Source organism: Chiloscyllium plagiosum, chromosome 16, assembly GCF_004010195.1.
Source record: "Chiloscyllium plagiosum isolate BGI_BamShark_2017 chromosome 16, ASM401019v2, whole genome shotgun sequence".
In the NCBI taxonomy this organism is placed as follows: domain Eukaryota; kingdom Metazoa; phylum Chordata; class Chondrichthyes; order Orectolobiformes; family Hemiscylliidae; genus Chiloscyllium; species Chiloscyllium plagiosum.
Genome location: NC_057725.1, coordinates 27,377,805 through 27,399,302, shown reverse-complemented (window position 1 = coordinate 27,399,302; position 21,498 = coordinate 27,377,805). Strand labels below are relative to the sequence as shown.

Genomic DNA, 21,498 nt, shown 5'->3' with positions numbered 1-21,498 from the left:
AGGGAAATATATCTCTGGTGATGGGGGTCTGACTGTAGGTGGTGGAAATGATGGAGAATAATGCATTGAATCTGGAGATTAGTGGGGTGGAAGGTGAGGACCAGGGGCTTTCTATCCATGTTGCAGTTGGAGGGGTAGAATTCCAGTTCTACAGACATTATACAGGGTCATAAGGATTTTAGGCTAATAGAATGTATGGTGTTAGTATGTGGCATATACGTTGCTCACTGATTAGATTAGATTACCTACAGTGTGGAAACAGGCCTTTCAGCCCAATAAGTCCACACCGACCCACCGAAGCGCAACCCACCCAAACCCATTGCCCTACACCTAACACTACGGGCAATTTAGTATGGCCAATTCACCTAACCTGCACATTTTTGGACTGTGGAAGGAAACTGGAGGAAACCCACGCAGACATGGGGAGAATGTGCAAACTCCACACAGTCAGTTGTCTGAGGCAGGAATTGAAGCCGGGTCTCTGGTGCTGTGAGGCAGCAGTGCTAACCACTGTGCCACCGTGCTGCCCATCATAGCTCTCTCCTCAATCTCCACCATTCTGGTTTGACACTCCAGTGACTTTAGACAGATTTATAAAGCATGTATCTACCTCAAACATACCTCTTTTCACATTCTTCCTCCACCCACCCCCCCCCCCCCCCCCCAGATTTTCTTTTTACTGTAATTGAACATATTTTAGGTGTGGAGCCACATGCAGTTGGGTGTCGTCTTGTATCTGATGTTGATCCTTAGGAGGATCAGTCAGCCAGTCCCCACACCCTACCAATGCTTATGCTCCAACACACACTCTGTTGCATGTAACACCTTACCTCACTCATTCTCTTTACCTCTTATCCTCCTACACCATTAACACTGCATGACCTCTGTTTCCTCACACCCTTGGAAAATCTCAATGTCTTTCGGGCTACATATGCCGGCACTAACAGCCATGTCTCCAACTTGTGTCTTTCTCATTCAGTTCCTCTTCATATCATTACAGGGAAGACACCTGATGACAAGGCAAAGAAACATTGGACAGGCCGTTGAGTCCCAGATATCTGTGTTCTCACCCCCTCTGAGAAAAGGAATGTTGCTCTGGCAGGAGAAGAGAGGGTGGGCTGAAGAAGTAAATTGATCAGGTCAGTAGGAGTCTGTTAAAAATCACAGCAGATGAAATAAATGGAATCAGAAAAGGACGGAGGATCATGATCAATAATTATCAAGTAAGAACCCCCAAACGTACTGACAAATAGATAGCAGAAAGGGTACAGAAAATGACGTTGTAGTCTGTGCAAAGGGCACTCTTCTTATCCAGTATGAGAGGCATCACTGATGGTTCTGGTGATGGGCAACGAACTAAGATAAATAAGAGAAATAAATGTCGCAGGATATTTAGGTTGATGTATGGATTGCCACCCAGCGAGCAAAATTCAACCTAAAGACAGGAATGAACTTAATGACTCACCACAAACCATTGGGATGAAGCTTTCAGATTACAGCAGGAATGGAAAGCTGCTGCTGTGAACATAACATTGACCCTAACTGTTGAAGAAAGGGACAAATCACCTTCCTGAGGAAAGGCGGTAAATGGCAACTCTGCCAGAAACAACCATGCCGCCCAAAATAATCAAAAACATTGCTTTGACATTCTGACCTCTATTTCCAAGAGATAAATAAACTTAGATATTCAACAGTTCTGTTGAAGATGTAGGCAAAAATGTGGCAAATTTTAAGCTTTCCCTTTCGAATTAATGAAAGTTTGATTGGAAGCATGAACGCAGAAGAAGGCAATTAAAATCAAATAATAAAAGGCTCTTTATACATAATGTCAGAGTTTGGTCCTGATTTCTTTTCCCTCTCTGAAGAATAGCGATGGGTTCCATGGCTTAGAAGTAAAAAAGAGGTTTAATTAACAACAGCAGATCAATAGATGGCCCTGATTAGATATCAGCAGTGCCCTTCTCTACTGTACTTATTCATGAGGTGATAATATAACCTTGTTATACTTCAAATAAAATATCATTTCTTGTGCAATCTTTTACTTAAAATGAGATTTCAAAATTCATTCATTTGAAATACTGATACAGCATTTCTCTACTTAAATTTCCACAGCTGAAGGTGTAATTTCTGAGGAAGTCTATTTAACGAAACAGGATCCACATAATTGGCATGAAAGTAAAACCATGTCAAATTGGATAATTAAATAAAGAGAAAAAAGGATGCTGCAAATTAAGTATAGATGGTAGAAAGAGCGGTAATCTCCATTCATGGAAGGCCTTTCAGTGCACAAATCCAATTCCCTCTGCTGGTTATTGTATTTCAAACCTCTTTGAATGCATATTTCTGCAAAGTTAATAGGCCTGCACTCAAGGGAGATGAACGGATATCAGATACGTGTTTTTATAGCCATTCTATTAATGCGTATTGTCACTTAAGGTGATCGCGCTCCTTCCTTTCTGGTCTCCTTTTCTAAAATGGTTCTTTTATGTCCTCCCTTCTTTTCCGATGGAAACCTGGGTTTAATTCTTTGAAGAGAGAACAAAGATAATCTAAAACGGTAAAAGCTTAGATTTAATTTAGCAGTATCTAATTCATTACCAGTCTTATCTGTACAAAGTTTATACAGGGTAAAAATGGTTTTAATAATCTGTCTGCTTAGATATTCATGGGAGAAAGTGAGGACTGCAGATGCTGGAGATCAGAGCTGAAAATGTGTTGCTGGAAAAGCGCAGCAGGTCAGGCTCATGCCCGAAACGTCGATTCTCTTGCTCCTTAGATATTCATGGGATTGACTTCAGTTGACAGTTAAAGTTTCTTTGCCATAGTTTTGATGTTGATCCTTTGAGTGCTGGCAGAAAACAGATTTATTGCCAGTGTGAAGCTCCAAGTAACAAAAGAGAATGTTCATCAGTAACATTCTCCCTGAGCTACGAATGTCAAAGATCTTCAGAATCAACTCACTGACTGTGGAATAGGTTAAAACTAACAGGATAAGGAAGGTCTGATGGATTGTGTATTTTGAGAAATTACATTTATACAGGACCTTTCAGGATACCCTAAAATGCTCTACAGCAGAAGAAGTACTTCTGTACTGCAGCCATTGTCATAAGTTAGGCTACACAGTCTATTAAGACAGCAAGATCTTTTAATTATCAATGCACTCAATTGTTTCAGTGACATTGGTTAGGGAACAAATGTTGGGCATTACACCAAGGTGGCATGGTGGCTCCATGGTTAGCACTGCTGCCTCACAGCGCCAGGGACCTGGATTCAATTCCAGCCATGGGTAACTGTCTATTTGGAGTTTGCACATTCTCCCCATATCTGCGTGGGTTTCCTCTGGGTGCTTCGGTTTCCCCTCACAATCCAAAGATGTGCAGGTCAGGTGGATTGGCCATGCTAAATTGCACATAGTGTTCAGGGATGTGCAGGGTAGGTGCATTAGTCAGGAGTAAATGTAGAGTAAGAGGGTAGGGGGGTAGGTTTGGGTGAGATATTCTTCGGAGGGTCAGTGTGGACTTAGAGTCATAGAGATGTACAGCATGGAAACAGATCCTTCGGTCCAACCTGTCCATGCCGACCAGATATCCCAACCCAATCTAGTCCCACCTGCCAGCAACTGGCCCACATCCCTCCAAACCCTTCCTATTCATATACCCATTCAAATGCCTCTTAAATGTTGCAATTGTACCAGCCTCCACCACTTCCTCTGGTAGGTCATTCCATACACGTACCACCCTCTGTGTGAAAAAGTTGCCCCTTAGGTCCCTTTTATATCTTTCTCCTCTCACCCTAAACCTATGCCCTCTAGTTCTGGACCTAGCCTGTTAAGCCTACCCCTATAGCTCAAATCCTCCAACCTTGGCTTTTGTTCAGCAACACTCCCTAGGATCTTACCATTAAGTGTATAAGTCCTGCTGAGATTTGCTTTCCCAAAATGCAGCACCACGCATTTATCTGAATTAAACTCCATCTGCCACTTCTCGGCCCATTGACCCATCTGGTCAAGGTCCTGTTGTAATCTGAGGTAACCCTCTTCGCTGTCCACTACACCTCCAATTTTGGTGTCATCTGCAAACTTACTAACTGTACCTCTTGTGCTTGCATCTAAATCATTTATGTAAATGACAAAAGGTAGAGGACTCAGCACCGATCCTTGTGGCACTCCATTGGTCACAGGCCTCCAGTCTGAAAAACAACCCTTCACCACCACCCTCTGTCTTCTACCTTTGAGCCAGTTCTGTATCCAGACTTGTTGGGCCGAAGGACCTGTTTCCATACTGTAGGGATTCTATGGATTGCTTTCCAACTCTTCTTAAAAATAGTTTATCCCTGCATGGGATATGTGTGTCACTTTGGCTTGTTGCGTAATCATTTTTAACCCATTCCTAATTGCCCTTGGACTGAGTGGTTCATTAAGCTGTGTCAAAACATAGGGAAGGGTCAACCGCATTGCTGTTTTCCTGGAGTCATATGTTGACCAGATCAGGTAAAGATGACAGATGTCCTTCCCGAAGGGACATCAGTCAGCCAAACAGGTTTTGGCTAGCAATGGTTACATGGTCACCATTAGATTAATTTAGTTAGACTCAAATTTTTTGAATGAGTTCAGATTTCACCATCTGCCATGGTTTGCTATGAACTTATGTCTCCAAAGCATTAGCTTGGGACTCCAGATTACCAGTGAGGTGACATTGTCAAAACACCACTTATTAGTGCTGTGGAATCTTTTGCTGAATGGTTAGGGGGGAACTTGTTTGACATCTCACCTGAAGGTGTGCACCTCTGACAGTGCAGCATGCCCTCAGTATTGTATCTGAGGATTTCAATCTGGATTATTGGGCTAAAATCTTAGGACTGGGACTTTCTTGGCTATCAATGGTACATGTATGTTAAAGGAGATGAGAAAAGTGGAAAAGCAATGAAATTTAGGCAGGTAATTTCAGAGTTTAAGGTCAATCGCTATGTGCATCAGTGTCAATGGTCGAGTAAGAAATTAAGAAATAGAGAGAGAGTGAGAGAGAGAGAGAGAATTTGAATTACAGGACTGCAGAAAAACAGTGATGGATAGAAATGACTGAACAGCATATGACAGCAGAGTTTGGGATGAGTTCAATTTTACAGAACGTGGAAGTGTACCTTTTTTGAAGGAGATTTTTGGAGATTACTTGAAAGAACATTAGCTGCTCAACGTTTGCAGAAAGTATGATTTACAGACACCATAAAGGTCATTCCAATTTTTCTGTAAAACTTGCTTACTAACATGCAACAATGTGCCAAATGACTTATGACACTAAAAATTAACTTCTGAAAGTGGGAAATCTCATTCTTTCATTTTAAAATTATTACTGGAGATTTTTTAAAAATAAATATTTAAATGACTTTTTATTGTACTTTGCTTTTGTCTTTTTCTGAATTAAATCTTTCATACTTGCTCTTTATTTGTCTGTGGTGGAGTCCTATACTCTGCTCCACTCTGCCCCTCATTGAGGAATGGGCAGGTTTGTATCTGTACTTCACATTATTCAAGTGCTTGCACAATATTATCATGAATCATGGTTGCTGTGGGTAACCCTTGTACCCAGTAACCAGGTTGCACCAGATAGACCAGAATGCTTCAGGATGTAGAAGTTGTGATGGCTGCCAAGGTGGTGGGCACACATCACCAGAAAGTGGTAATGGTGATCACAGATTACTTGAAAACTAACCAAGTGGAACCCCTTCCTGTTGATGAATTCTACAGTGTTATGATACTGCCCTCTCAGAGCCATGTGTGTATAGTCGATGCCACCCTACACCTGGGGGGATGTAAGCTATGTTCTCCAATCCTGCTGACTTGTCTTGGGGGAGCTAAATGAACCGCTGTGATCTTGCTGAGATGGCATTAGTCACGGTCCTGGTGCATTTCAGATGCACAACTGAGAGATCCTAGATTCTGGATCAGTGGTGCTTGAAGAGCACAGCAATTCAGGCAGCATCCGAGAGATCCTACACAGGTCATCCATTGTACCCTGAAAGCAGCCAGTAGCATTGAGGTTCTGAACAGCAATCACCTTCACAACCACCAGGAGAGAATGGTCTCCTGCCCCTACTGCCCCCATTCCAGCATCTGCCTGCACAGTTCTGTCACAGTGTCCCAGGACACATAGCCTGAACAGACACTACGCCTTGCTCTTGACCAGGAAGTAGATTTGGATCCAGAAAGCTCTGGCCTCCTTCGCACATGGTGCACTGTGAAGAGTCCAGCAGAAGTGACATCTCTCTCTGCTGGGTGGCTTGCCCTCCCCACTAGTTCGCTGCTGATCTTGGTCTTGCCATTAGTTCTGGCCCTCGTACATCTGCCTTCGGCTTTGCGTATGGCTGTTACTGCACTCTTGGAGGTTTTATGAGTGAATGGCTTACCTTTAGTCAGCACTGCCTTTTTGTAATGCAATTCTTGCTATCCTCAACATTATTAAGATGCCGAGATGTAATTTGCTAATGCCAATGGTGTACTGCAAACAAGGTTCCCTTTAAACTGTGCAACTGCACAGCCACTTGGAGGTCCATTGCTATGCAAAGCCTCCAAATTTTATGGAACAGAAAAAAATAATGAGAGGTAATGCTGGATGAAATACCGATGACAAGCATCCACCTCCGAAGCACCTTCACTCTACATGTGAAGCAAATAAGCAATGTAATGATTGCAAATGAAATGTAGCTTGGTTTGCAACTGGCTGCTTTGCGAACCTGCTTCTTCAATGTCCCAAAAAACATGTATGCTGTGCTTTCACACATCAAGCTGACCCCGAATTCCGCTCAGTCTGGCTTACTGTCACCACCATTTTCTACGAGCACTTTGGGTCCTGAGAACGGTGCATCATTGAGTCATAGAGTGATGGAAGGGAAAGCAGCTTGTGATGGACACTGTCAGCACCGGGCCCTGGTGCTCCTCACCTTGCTGTCAGGAACCCTCCCTCAAAGCCTCCATGACTTCTTTTACTTTGCACTTCCCGGCAGCCCAGTTCCACCCATTTCCCACCTCTCCTTCATCTACTGATGTGCAGACACAGGCCTCCAAATGGTCCTCACCACTGTCTGGGACTACACCTTAACGATGTTCAATCAGTCTGGTGGACTGACATAGCGGAGGCTGAGGGTCAGCTCTTAGATACCTCCTCCTATCTCCCCTTGGACCATGACCCCACTATGGAACACTAGGCTATTGTGTTCATTACAGCCACTAACCTCATTTCATCTGGTCATCTCCCTGCCCCACCACTGCCTCCAAGCTCACAGTCCCCTAACCCTGCATCACCCACTTCGACATCCTTTCCAACATCTACAAACAGGACTCCACAGGCGGACCCATTATTTCTGTCTGCTCCATCCGCTTCCTCCTCACCATGAATGTGCAATCCCTTTACGCAATCATCCCCCACCAGGACGGTACGCAGGGCTCCCCACTTCTTCCTGGAAAACAGGCCTGAATTGTCTCCATCAACAACCACCCTCCTCCACCTTGTCAAGCTCATCCTCGCTCTAAACTACCTCTCCTTTACCTTATCCCACTTTCGTCCGGAAGATGGTTGGCCATGGTATCCACACGGACTGCAGGTTTGCCAGTCTCTTCTGTGTTCCAGTCCTATCCCGAACCGCACCCACAACCCTTCCTCCAGACAAACAATGATATTGTCAGTGCTGTTTTGCTCTCTCATCAGGAATTAGAAACATGAATCTACTTTACTTCCAATTTCCATCCCTGTCTTACCTTCACCTGGTCCATTTCTTGACTCCTCCCTTCCCTTCCTTGACATCGCTGTTTCCATCTCTGGGGATAGGCTGGCAACCAATATCGACTACAAACCCACCGACTCCACAGTTACCTAGACTACATATCCTCAAAACCTGCTTCCTGTAAAGGTTCTGTTTTGTTTTCCTAGTTCCTCCATCTCCACCACATCTGTTCCAATGATGCTAACTTTAACAAGGAGGCCTCCTAAATATCTACCTTGTTCTTTAATTAAGAATTCCCCAACAGTGTGGTTGACTGGGCCCTCAGTGGAGTCTGACCTATCTACTGCACTTCAGCCCTCACTCTCTCTCTCTTGGTTTCTCCTTTCTCCTCACCTATCATTCCACTAGCCTTCACATTGAAAGGATCATTAACTGCCACCTCCTGCGGGATGCCACCACCAGACACATAGACCCCTCCTCTCCTTTGTTAGTTTTCCTTCGGGACTGTTCCCTCTGGTTCACCCTGTTCTACTCCTTGTCCACTCCCAACACTCCCCGACAGCCCCTTGGTACCTTTCTGTGCCATCACAAACCTGCCTGTTTACTTCCTTCCTCCTCACTATCCAGATATATCTTTCAAGTGAAGCAGTGCTATTTTCATTATGTTCTGATTTTGTTAGTGACATTGAACCTGCTCCTCTACGTTCCTCCTGGGGAGATTGCAATGGTGGTCACTGTTGTTTACCTCCACCTCCCATAACCTGCCATGCTCACCAATGCTGTTCTGCAAATACCTTATTCACCTAGAGATCCACCCCCAACACCATCCTCATCCCCACCCCTGGGAAATGTCTCCAGTTTTTCCTCCCCAACTTTGAGTCCTCATCCCATTTTTGACAGTGATCTCCCACAGCCACTACACTTCATGTACTCTCCTCAATGATGAATGGACAAAACCACCTCCCGCTCCCCCTTCGCCACCCCCCCCCCCCTTCTCCCAGACACCATTTGCCCTAGATCTCTGACTGACCTCAATGAGTAACTCCTAGACAGGACTAGCTAGACCCCTGTGTTTGCAGCTCCCTGGCTGCTTGATTCCCCAGGCAGCTGCTGCTGACCCTACAGGATTGACCATTGCCAAATCCCTGGACTGTAATCGGACAGATTCCTGATTGTGAACATTCCAAATGGATGTCTGACCATGGTCAAACCCTGGACTGTGTGCAGATTGTGCCTGTGACTGACAGTGGACTCCCCTTGACTGAACTGAGGGCTAGCTCCCTCCCACGCATCCACGTTTCTCACATTATATTTGGCTGAATGCATGTGCAGTGTGCTGCCATGTGGGCAGCTGGAATATGTTTTGATGTTAGATGATATTTATAAGGATACCTTTCATAAGGAGGCCTCCTTCCCCATGAAAATTCCTCAATAATGAGCATGACAGGCAGTCTCTCAAAACATTTGTACTAAATAGTATGTCAATACAACGGTACTGATAATCTCCCGGGTCTCATTTGCTGTCTCTGACCTGTCAGCTAAGTTTTGGAGTGAGGCCAATTTCCTCAGATCCATTTTCTCCTCGAGGTCATCAGCTTACATCAGTCAGCACTCCTGTCCCACCCAATGCCTGAGCTGGGTAACATTATGGGCTTCTTCCCTGCTACTGAACACCTTCTATCACTCTAAAGATTGAGCTGGGTGGGCGGTTGGTTATTATTTATCTACAAAAGGACTTCAGTTGGAGATATTACTAGGTCTAGGTCTTTCCCATCCCAATGTAACTTACAATACAACCAAGGCTGTCTGAAAATCTTTAGGGTCCTCTTTCCCATCTGCAAATCTGCATGGGAGTGGGTCCAATTCTGCCTATGATTCAGCAACTCCTTGTTTGAAGAAAGTTTTCTCAATAACTGTTTGCATGCTTTTTGTGAGAATTTTGGATTAAGAAGCCCTTGACATGGACTCCCCAACCTTAGCCAGTGACCTTAGCTTGCCCCTATTCACTCTGTTACAATTGGCTGTGTTTTTAACAGAGAAACACTGTTTAATCTCTTACCTACAACAGTTGGAACAGTCATAACATTTGAGGACCTTCCTTAGAACTAATGCTTCAGATCCCCTAACCTGCCCCTACTATAAAGGTTAAGAGTTGTGGTAATCAATGTCCATGAAGCTCATTACACTAACAATTATTCAGTGAAATAAAAAAAGGCACTATTTATGCACTATATTTCCTTGTTCTATTCCAAGCCGAAGATTAAAACCCTTGCACTTTTCTTACTTTTCTTCTATTATGTTCTGGGAACAAAGCAGTGGAAGGATACATTTACTCCCTCCAGTCTGTTCTACCTTCGACTAGATTATGGCTGATCTTTGACCTAATTCCATATGCCCAGCTTTACCTCATACCACTTCCTAACTTTGGATTACAAAAATCTATTAAAATCTATCAAACTTATCAAAATTCCTCAGCTCTGAGAAAGGGTTACTGGACCTAAAATGTTAATTCTGATTTCTCTCCACAGATGCCAAGCTGAGCTTTTCTAGTAATTTCTGTTTCTGTTTCTGATTTCCAGCACCGCAGTTCTTTCAATTTCGGTTGATCTCAGATTTATAATGAATAATTGACCAAGGGAAGCAAGTTCCAATCTTTTACCATACCTCAGAGCCTCAGCTGGATACAGCGTCTATTGACTGGATTGGGTCTTGCCCATCCCACTGCAAAGATACAAAGAGGTCATGGGAGGCAGCAAGGTGCAGGAAAGACCACCCAAAGCAATTCCTCCTTCATGGGCAAACACACTAGATGGAGGGATGGTGGGGTTAAATATTATTCTGCCTATTATCCAACAACTTTTTGAGTAAAGAAAATGTTCTCAATTTCACTCCTGAAAGTCTGTCTTCAAATTTGTTGCGTTTCAGACTATTCATCACAGCCCTCTAAAAATTCAGAAGAATGTTTATTGTAAGCCAGCCAATTGTACATTAGTCAAGCAAAGGAGCAAATGTTTCTTCCTTCCAAATTGAAATAAACATTGCGCGCAATTTTGGCTTCCTTCCTCTCGGAAAGTGTCGTGAAACTTGAAAGGTTTCAGAGAAGATTTAAAAGGATGTTGCCAGGGTTGGAGGATTTGAGCTGTAGGGAGAGGTTGAATAGGCCAGGGCTGTTTTCCCTGTAGTGTGGAGGCTGAGGGGTGACCTTATAGAGGTTTATAAAATCATGAGGGGCATGGATAAGATAAATAGACAAAGTCTTTTCCCTGGGGTCGGGGAGTCCAGAACTAGAGGGCATAGGTTTAGGGTGAGAGGGAAAAGATATAAAAGAGACTTAAGGGGCAACCTTTTCACACAGAGGGTGGTACATGTATGGAATGAGCTGCCAGAGGAAGTAGTGGAGGCTGGTACAATTGCAACATTTAAAAGGCATCTGGATGGGTATATGAACAGGAAGAATTTGGAGGGATATGGGCCGGGAGCTGGCGGGTGGGACTAGATTGGGTTGGGATATCTGGTTGGCGTGGACAGGTTGGACCGAAGAGTCTGTTTCTGTCCTGTCCCTCTCTATGACTCTATCTGCAAGAATATACATTTGTCGAACATAAAGCTCCAGTGTCAAAGATGAAATTCCTACTATGTTGTAGATAACATACAGTTTGGAAATGATAGAACACTGAGATGTAACTTACACATTCAGAGGTTGCCAAGCAGGCCACTGAGCCTTTGCCTTGATGACAGTCAAAACACTCTCACCCTGAAGGAATAAACAAGAAAAGGAAAGTCAATGACTTCCATACGATTAATTTTTTCAGCAAACCCATAGAGAAAAAACACATGAAGCTAAGATCTAAGAATCTTTAGAGTTGAAGGTGTCCCTTCATCCCATCATACCACATCCTGCCCTAGACTGGACCCATTATGTTTAAGGATGTTGAATTTAGATCAGAGAAACAGACCATCAGGCCCAAAAGCTCCGACCAACCGTCCTCCCATTATACTTAATCTGACTCTATGTGCATAACTCTGTCCTCCTTCTTCACACATTTACTTAGCTTCCCCTCAACCAATCCTTGTGGTAATGCATCTTTCCATCTGTAAAAGGTTTCTCTTGAATTATTAATTGACATCCTTACAGGCTGTTTTGTATTGATAACCCCTAATTTTGGATTCTACCACAAACGGAAACATGTTTGATAAGACAATCCTCTCACATCCCTTCATAATTTTAAAGAGTGGAGAAAGCTGTTCTCCAGTATGTTAATCTTTCCTCAGAGATATCCTTATACAGCAATCTTTTCTGTACATTACCATTGTCTACTCAACAATAATTCATATCTCTTTCCTTATACATGAAAATCCTGCTTTAACGACTTGGTTTGACTCAATTTGACTAGCCAATCATGGTAAAGCATTCCATGTTTTAGTGAACCTCTCGACAAAACTAATTCTGCTCAACTCTGGCTTTTCTTGCTTGCCACAATGATTTGAATCCAGAAAGTGCCTGACAGCGTTGGAAATCATGACAATCTGCAAAGATCTTGGAAAATGAAAGTAAATGGAAGAGAGATTAGGAGGGGCAATCAGCAACTTACTGAGTTTCAAGGAGCCTTGAAGGAAGAAAGAATTGAGGAGGAATTGGAATAGTTAGGGAAGGAAATTCGAGTGAATAGGATTCTGAATGGCTGAAGGCATGGCTTCTAATATGCAAGCACATGTGCAAGAGGCTGGAGATGGAGAAAACAAGAAATTGGGGAGCATGGTATTATGCTGTAGGAAATTTTTGATAATTAAAAAAAATAAAACATTAGATGTAGGCTATAGATCGGATACAGTGTGCAGTTCTGGTTATCACATTATCGGAGGGGCATGTTTGCACTGGAGAGGCTGCAAAGGAGATTCATCAGGATGTTGCTTGGGATAAAAAGTCTCAGAGGAAAGGTTGTGTTTGTTTATCTTGGAGCAGACGAGGCTGAGGGGGGTGATCTGATGGAGTTGTACAAAATTATGAGGAGATACAGACAGAGTAGATTGTGAGAAATCTTCCCCACGGCAGATGTGTCTCAGACCAGAGGGCATAAGTTTAAAGTGAGGAGCAATTGGCTTTGATGAGATATGCAAAAAGAGGTTTTTCACCCAGAGGATGGTAAATATATGCAACCTGTTGCCTGAGAGTGTGGTGGAGGCAGATACTCTTGCAGCACTGAAGAAGCTGATGGATGAGTACTTAAAATACTATTCAGATAAATGGGATAAGGTGGCATAGACATGGTGGGCCGAAAGGCCTGTTTCAATGCTGCATGGCTCTACGTCCCTAAATTACAACTTTAGCAATCTTAAATTTACAGATTTGCTGACTGGAAAGTTTTGCACTTTACACCTTAGCAATGATGAGTTTTATTTTAACTGGCCAGTACTTTTAAAATTCTCCCCTGAATAATGGGATAGAAGAATATGGTGGGAGAGCATTAATTAATAATTTCTGCACAGTAAAGTGATGCTAATAAAGCCGAGTGATTATAAAAAAAAACTGAAACCTATTCTCTTAAGAATTTTATTCGTATTTACCAAAATAATGTTCACCATTTTCTGAAAGACTATAACACATAGGAGCAGACATAGGCCACTTGATCCATCAAGTTTGCTCTGCAAGTCTGATCTGATAACTTTTAATTCCACTTTCTTGCCTTATCCCTATACCACTCAATTCTCTTAATGATTGAAAATCTGTCTATCTCAGCCTTGAATGTATTTCATGATCCAGCTTCTATAGCCCCCTGTAGTAAAGAATTCCACAGATTCAAGTGGAATCTGAGGGAAGAAAATCATCCTCATTTCTGTCTTCAGTGGCCTGGCCCTTACTCTGAGATTACACCCTCTGGTCGTAGACTCTTCCGACATGGAATGCAACCTCTCTGCAATGACCCTGCGTCATGATCCCAGTTGAAATTAAGATTGGATAAATCAGGTCACAGATGGAAATTTGGCTTGACAGATTTTTTTTATTCTTTGGTTTTAATGAATGATCTTAAAAATCAATGAAACAAGCTTATTGTACAAAACAAATGAAGACAAATAAGAATAAACTAAACTATTTACATTTAACATAAACTTAAAAGTTTTGAAATACACAGCTAAATGTCATCCAGCTAATTCCCACAGTACTCTTTACACACATCCCGATCACATCTGTATATACTTATTTAACTGATGCTTGAACTCTGGTTTTGGAGAATCTGGGAGCTTCTTCTGTAAGTCTTCACACAACTGAGTTTAGATATTCTCAGCTTCAAATAACTCCTTCAGGATTTTAACTAACCACTTTTTATCTGGAACTTCCGATTGAGACTCTTCAGATTGAGGTAACCTATTTCTTTACAGTTCTAAACTATTGAGGAGCACACATGTCTTTTACATCCAGTTTTAGTCATGATTTCTGACCTGAAAGCCTTCAAAGTGCTGACTGTGTTTGGAATTTTGGAAAATTTTCATTGCGTTTTAACTTACTACATTTATGTAATTGCCACTTACCCAGCTCTGGTTTCCCTTCAGGTACTGTTCTTTTGTCCTGTTATTCTTAATTGTGTTAGCAAGTTAGTTGCCCACCAAGTTTTGTTTAACCCCTGTTACTTGATACACTGTACATTGCAAAGTTTTGGAAATGTATTAAGAGTTGTTATGTTAACTTCTGTCAAAACTTTCCTCCTGTTCTTTGTTGCTGCGAGTGCATCTGTACCCACAGAGATAGATTAGGGCAGCTATTTTTAATGACAGCACCCTGTCTCTTGTATTGGAAACATTTTCACTGAATTAAAAGCTGGAATGCATCTGTAAAGTTCAGTAAGATTATACAAAATGTAATTATTGAATATGTCCTTGTGGGGAGAACTAAACAGTGTGAAAATGCACCTTTCATTATTTATTATCTCCCTTCTGGGAATGAGTGATTACTACAGGAACTTGCAGAATCTTCCTAAAACATTAGTGCTTCTCAAATGTTCTTTTAAATTAGGAAATACAGGTGACAACTAAAGGCTCATTGTGCTGGATATGACCCAAGTTTGAAAAGAGTCAGACGGCACTGATAGTCTTTAACAATTATTTCTTCGAAAGAATCTATAAAGATTCTTAACTCTTTGAGTAAGGAATTTTTTCCTCATTTCAATCCTTAAAAGATTGACTTCTTAACTTGAGACTACGTCTTCACATTCTAGATTCCCCAACCAGCAGAATCAATCTTTCCATGGTCAGTGTTAGAAACTCAGGTCCCTTTAAAGCTAAAACAGAAGGATATTGACTAATCAGTCTATTCAGAGATGTTATGACACATATCTAGAGCAGTAGAGACTTGAACCCAGGCCTCCTGGTTCAGAGGTGGAGCACTAACACAGCAACTCAAAAGTCCTTAGAAGTATATTTTAATCAACTTGTTCAGGTATAAGGCATCTTTTGAGTACGTGGGACTTGAATCTGTGCATGCTGTCTCAGAGATAGGGACTACTACTGTGCCAGAAGAGCTATAAGTGTCACACAGAATATTTTGAGTCAATCTTTTTTGAAATGTTTTACACTTGGAGTAGGTGGGTCTTGAACCTAGGCCTTCTAGCCTAGAGGTAGGGACACTGCCATGGCTTTTCAAGAGGCCTAATATTCCAAATAGAACAGGTCTAGAGTTTATTGGGACCATGTGATGGCTCATTCGACTTTTTATTTACTGGCTTGGTTCTTTCATTTGGAAGATGTGCAACTTAGTGGTAATAGTTAACAGATTAAAAAAAAACACAGGTGATTTGTTAGTAGGAAAAAAACATTGGCTTGTGTGTGGTAACACTTCCAGATATAGAAGAAAAAAAAAGAAAATTAAAAACAAAATCAAGCTGGGTTCCGAATCCATTGTGGAGTGGTGTGGACAAGTCAAATAACTTTCATATGGGCCTGCTCCTGAACCTGGGAAAGTTGGCTCTTAATTGGGTCCAGGCTGTGGGCAGTAGAGCAGGTTATAGTGTCAGCTGTCTGCCCTTCTTCTGCGACTATGCACGTAATTGGGAGTCATTGCGGAGGGAGCATGTGTGACCACTGATACTCTCCATGCTTTTAAAGAAAAGTGAGAACTGCAAGAGTTAGAGTGCTTTAACTCCTCTACCAACTTATTTTGAATTAGCCCTCTCCATCTCCCCCTACCTCTCCCTCACCTTTGGTAGTTTGCATTGCCCTTGCCGGGCAATGTACGTAATTTGATTTAATTTGAAATACAGGTGATTTAGCAATAGTGGATAACATGTGAAAAATACCATGGATGATTTGGTGATGGACAAAAAAAGTTCTTTTGTGAGTAAGAGTATATCGGGATATTAAAATAAAGAATTTTCTGGAAAAATTTGGCAGGTCTGGCAGCATCTGTAGGAAGAAATACAGTTCACGGGATCCAAAATGTTAACTCTGATTTCTCTCCACAGATGCTGTCAGACCTGCTGAGTTTTTCCATTATTTTCTACCTTTGTTTTTTTTACCTACGTCCATCGTTCTTTCGGTTTCTTTTTAAAAAAGAGCTGTGTTCCTAGTGCCTCCATCTCTGAACCAGGAGGCCTGGACTCAAGGCCCACCTGCTCCAGAGCTGTGAATAGGTTAGTTAGAGAATATCATGCACTGGAGTCTGCCCAGTGAGAGTTGTCTTCTGGACAGGAGAAAATCCCAGAGGGGAAATGAACACCTGTGTTTATTACCTGTAGATGTACAATAAAATCCTCTGCTGCTTTATTCAACATATGGATAATGGTCTGTTAACCCGTCAGTGACTGTCTATCAAGGCTCTGCAGAATTTCATACAGTAAAAAGTGTTCATCTTTTTTTTTCTAAATTTGAGAAAGTAAGGTGGCTCAGTGCTTATCGCCGCTGCCTCACAGTACCAGGGACCTGGGTTTGGTTCCACACTCGGGTGATTATCTATGTGGAGTTTGCACATTCTTCCTGTGTCTGCATGGGTTACCTCCAGATGCTCAGGTTTCCTTCCATAGTCCAAAGATGTGCTGGTTAGGTAGATTGGTCATGCTAAAATCGCCCATAGTGTGGAAGCTAGTTGGATTAGGGTTATAGGGATAGAATGAGATGCTCTGCGGAGGGTTGTTGTGGACTGGATGGGCCAAATGGCCTGCTTCCACACTGTAGGGATTCTATAAGAGTACAGACCCAATTTATTTAGCCTTTACATCACAGGACAAACCTCTCAATGACAATGGGACAATAAGCCCTGAAAGTCGTGGAAGATGTTGTGGAAAAAAAGGGTTGGAACATTAGATTTGAACCTTCCTACTAAATTAATTTTAAAAAAGGAATACTTGCATTTATATAGAAACCTTTGCAACCTCAGGGCACCGCAAAACATTTTGTGGTCAAAGGACGACTTTGAAGCATAGTCAATGTTGAAATGTAGGAAAGACGGCAGTCAATGTGTACACAGCAGGCTCCCAAAAATAGCAATGGGATAATAATCTGTTTTGTGATGTTGCTGAAGCATTGATATTGGCCAGGACATTGGGGAGAACTTACTGGCTCTTTTTGAAAATAGTACCATGGGTTCTTTTACACCCATCTTTTCAAGCCACCATCTCAACCGAAAGGAAACACCTGCAACAGTGTTGCACTCCTCCAGTACTGTAATGAAGTGTCAAACTAGCTTTTGAGAGCAAGTCTCACCTGAACTGAGATTTAACTCACAACATTTTAACTGTATAAATATAGTTGCAGCCATTGAGTCACAGTTGAGCCTGATTGGTATTACTTTCAATATGTGGAGAAGAATGAGAGACAGGACATTGGACTTTGAGATTTTGTGTTCAGGTGATAACTGAATAACACAGCATGAGATGGGAACTATGAGATTTATGTTGCACCTTTATTCTGGTGGAAACAAAACAGATGTCAGAAACATTCATGCAGCAGTCCCAGTTGCTATGCCTCTGCCCACATAAAATGCCTCTTTCAACTCCCTCTCCAATTTATGGCACCTACAAAAAGAAAAATCACTCATAACTAGCAATGTGACTTGTTTCCCGAATGAATGGCCTTTTGGTGTGGATCACGCAGTGAGACTGAAATTAAAATTAATGCAAACGCGAACAATTTGGAATTCACTAGAATAAGAAGGACCAACACTTAATAAAAGTGATATCAGGAGAATAGGAGGAGTTAGAGCAGTTTGGATTAACAAGGTCCATCAGCATTCCCATTTGACAAGCATCTGGTAGAGTTTAAACATAATCAGTTTTCCTGAGGGACATTTCCTTCCATTTACAGTGATGGGTCTCGTAAATTAGTCATTGACAATGGAGCACCATTAATACACACAGGTGAAATCTAATGACCTATCCTGGATTAGACACAACAGGCTGCAAAGGGCTAAACAGGCTTTTGCTCCATCCAGGAACTCTGCATTAGACCACTGCAATTAACCGCCTGACTTGGAAGCATTCTGTAAGGTTATTGTAGCATCTGTATACTTTCCACTGAATCACACAAGTTAGCTCTTCACAGAGAAATTAAATCCAGAGACTGAACATTCTTGATTTGGCAAAAAAGGAACCACAGGATGGTCTTAACTTCAAACTGCAAAAAGACAAATTTTCCACTAAATGCTTAGGCCACTTAGAACACATTCCAACAAATCTTAGGTATTAACAGGGGAAGTTGGGGATGTGTTGCTTGATTTTTATCTTTAAGAAATCTAAGATATGCAAGAATGGGAACTGTTGATCCAACAACCATAAAAGAGATAACAAGCTCCGTTCAAACCTGCAATCTCTGCCATCTAGAAGGACAAGAGCAGGAGGTGTATGGGAACATCACCATCTGCAATGACACCCACCTACACTCTCCTTACTTGGAACTATATCACAGTTCCTCCAATGGGTCAAAATCTTGGAAATCCCTCCCGAATAGCACTGAGTGTGCTCACATCACAAAGACTTTTTGCTGGGGTGGGGGAGTCCAGAACTCGAGGGCAGAGGTGTAGAGTGAGAAGGGAAGAAATTTAAAAAGCACCTAAGGGGCAACTTCTTCGTACAAAGGATAGTGTGTGCATGGAATGAGCTGCCAGAGGAAGTGGTGGAGGCTGGTACAATGACAACATTTAAAAGGCATCTGGATGGGTATATGAATAGGAAGGGTTTAGAGGGAATTAGGCCAAATGCTGGGAAATGGGACAAGATTAATGTAGTATATCTGGTCAGCATGGACAAGTTGGAATGAATGGTCTGTTTCCGTGCTGTGTGCTTTTATGACTCTGTGACTGCTGCGATTGAAGAGGGCAACTCACCACCTCAAGGAGAATTAGAAACGAGTGTTAAATGCTGGCCTGGCCAGCAACTCCCACATCCCATGGAAATCAGAAAATAAAACTCTTGAGAAGCAGCCATCAAAGATGCAGCCTTTGGTGTCCAATAGATGCTAGTTCACAAAGTGTGGCATTAGGAAAGCAAATAGGTGGGATAAATCTTCCCAAACGTTTTCCCGTGGCAATTCCATTTAGAGATTCAGAAATTGTTAAGACCTGCAATGAGTCTGGAAGAATAGGGGTTGACGGTTTGGTGGGAGAGAGACATGTGAGAGTGGAGGTTAGCGCTGGAGGGGGGAGAGACCTACAAGAATGGAGTTGGGTAGAGACCTGGGGTGGGAGAAGTGCACTAGCACTGAAGGGAGGAGCTGTGAGAATGGTTGTGTTTGAAAGTCAGTGCACAGCTACATAAGAGCTTCGCGCCCATTACTGACACGAATTCTTAACCTCCAAATTTCAGCTTGAGACACCACTTGGAGACTTGACTGTCACTTTGTGAAGCTCTGAGATAAGAAATGGCAGTTTTCTCTTTTTCATGATGCACACCCATGAAACAGTTGGATTTTTGCAACAATCTAACAGCTTTCCTGTTTGCATTAATATAGCGACTTTCATGCCTGCTGCAGTGAATGTGAATGTTCCAGAAAAGAAACTGCTAAGTTGCTAGCACCTCTGACCTTTCAGAATAACACTCCCTTATTACTGCACTAAAAAGTCCAGTTCAACGTTTTGTTCTTCCACTTTAATTTTATTTTATTCCTACTTTAACTGTTATTAAGTGCAGGCTAATTTCTGCAGCATTGAAACAGCGATTTTGTTCAAATTGTGAGAATATTTACCAGGATCGTCAAAGTCTGTGGTGGATGTGAAATATCCCGTTGATCTAATTAAATAATGTATAATCTGTAATTGAGTTGGCTCTTGGATGAGACACACCTGTTAGACTGGTTGACAATTTCAGTGGGTTCTCTGGAGACTTTCTCTCCATGAGCTCTCGCAAGTTATCTTACACAATTCTCCACAGTCTGTCTCACTCCGTATGCACCACTGCTCTCTGGTGCCCACTCACTCAATTTTGGACTCAGCAATGACCGAGGTTCTTGCCACTGCCATAACCACTGGGCAATGGTACCACATATAAAGTTCTAACAAGCACCAGGTCAAATGCTGCTGACCAGGAGCTGCCCTTCACAAGTTTGGTATAAGCTGATAGCATATGATATGGGTGTAGTACAGTACCACAGGGCAACATGTCCATCCCCTTAACTGATGACTGCTGATAACCATGAAAAAAACTGGTTTGGTGTCTGCACTCAATGGCAAGGCAAGACAGATGTACTTCAAGCTGTGACTGGATTGGCATAGCATAAAAAGGCAAGACAGTGATGAGGCAAGCATCCAAGTAGGGATAAGGGGAATAAAGTTAGAAAGCCTATTCTCTGTATGTCTGAGAGTCACCATGTTGATAATGGGGAGTCTAGTATGTGCCTGATGCCAAGCTCCATGGACAGGTGTGGTACAGTCTGTCATTACCCATGGAGTGTATCCTGAGAACTTGCAGACTTATATCCAAGGAGTAAGCTGTAAACTGGAGCCTCTTGCTATCTGCTCTGACCTTCATGTCGGGGTTTGCCAATGTTGAGATTCTATCCAGCATGTGGGAGAGTAGGGAACTGCATGTTAATGATGTAAGGTTAGGTAGTAATGAAGTGTCAATGCATGCAAATTGGCATCTCTAGTGGGATTCACATCTCACTGTTCAAACCTTGATTGCAGAACTGGTCTACTGCTGCTTGCTGGCAGAGAATTTCATTTTTCCAATCTTGTCATATTTTTCCCAACTGAGTCACTAATGCCCACATCATTCAGGGGCTGGGAAATTTCAACTCAATGTCTTCAAACTCCTCAAAGGCATGCAGTGTGATACAGAAAATGGATGGTAAATTGCTGCAATCATCCCTTATGCATACTTTGTTTTATCTTCAATATTGCGTCCACGTTTATCTTCTGAAATCTTTGCCAATATCATTTTACTCTTCAGTATAGGAATAACATTTCACTTTAGTGCTCTACATTTCAGTTGAACTTCTTTTTTGCAGTTCTCTTTGTTCTCAGATAGTGGGTATCAATTTGGGACCTTGCCTGTGTTCATAGGGTTGGTTGGTAGGGATGCTGTCACTGGGATAGTTGAAAGTGCAGTGGGTCTTTGCAACACCTACTTCTGACTTGTCTCCCATGTTACATATGGCAGGGAATGTGTCAGGCAGCCTTACAAATCTGTGGGCCAATTTAGTCAATTAAGTGACCGATCAGTAGCCGCTTGAAGAGACCTCATTCTTCCTTCAACACTATTTTGCCTCTGCAAGTGGTTGGTGGTAAGTTACCAGTTTTCAGCAAGGTGGGGTCAGGCCTTTTCAGGGGGAAATTCACCCGTGTCCATCGGACACCCTCTGCCC

At 42.3% G+C, this 21,498-nt stretch overlaps 1 protein-coding gene across 1 annotated transcript in view; it reads right to left on the bottom strand.

Annotated features, from left to right (window-relative positions):
- LOC122557712 (spondin-1-like) overlaps nt 1-21,498 on the bottom strand; it is a 325,902-nt gene that overhangs the window by 61,967 nt on the left and 242,437 nt on the right. Inside the window, exon 7 of the mRNA XM_043705605.1 lies at nt 11,406-11,470. Within this exon, the coding sequence (XP_043561540.1) occupies nt 11,406-11,470 (65 nt within the window). The remainder of the gene's footprint in view (nt 1-11,405; nt 11,471-21,498) is intronic.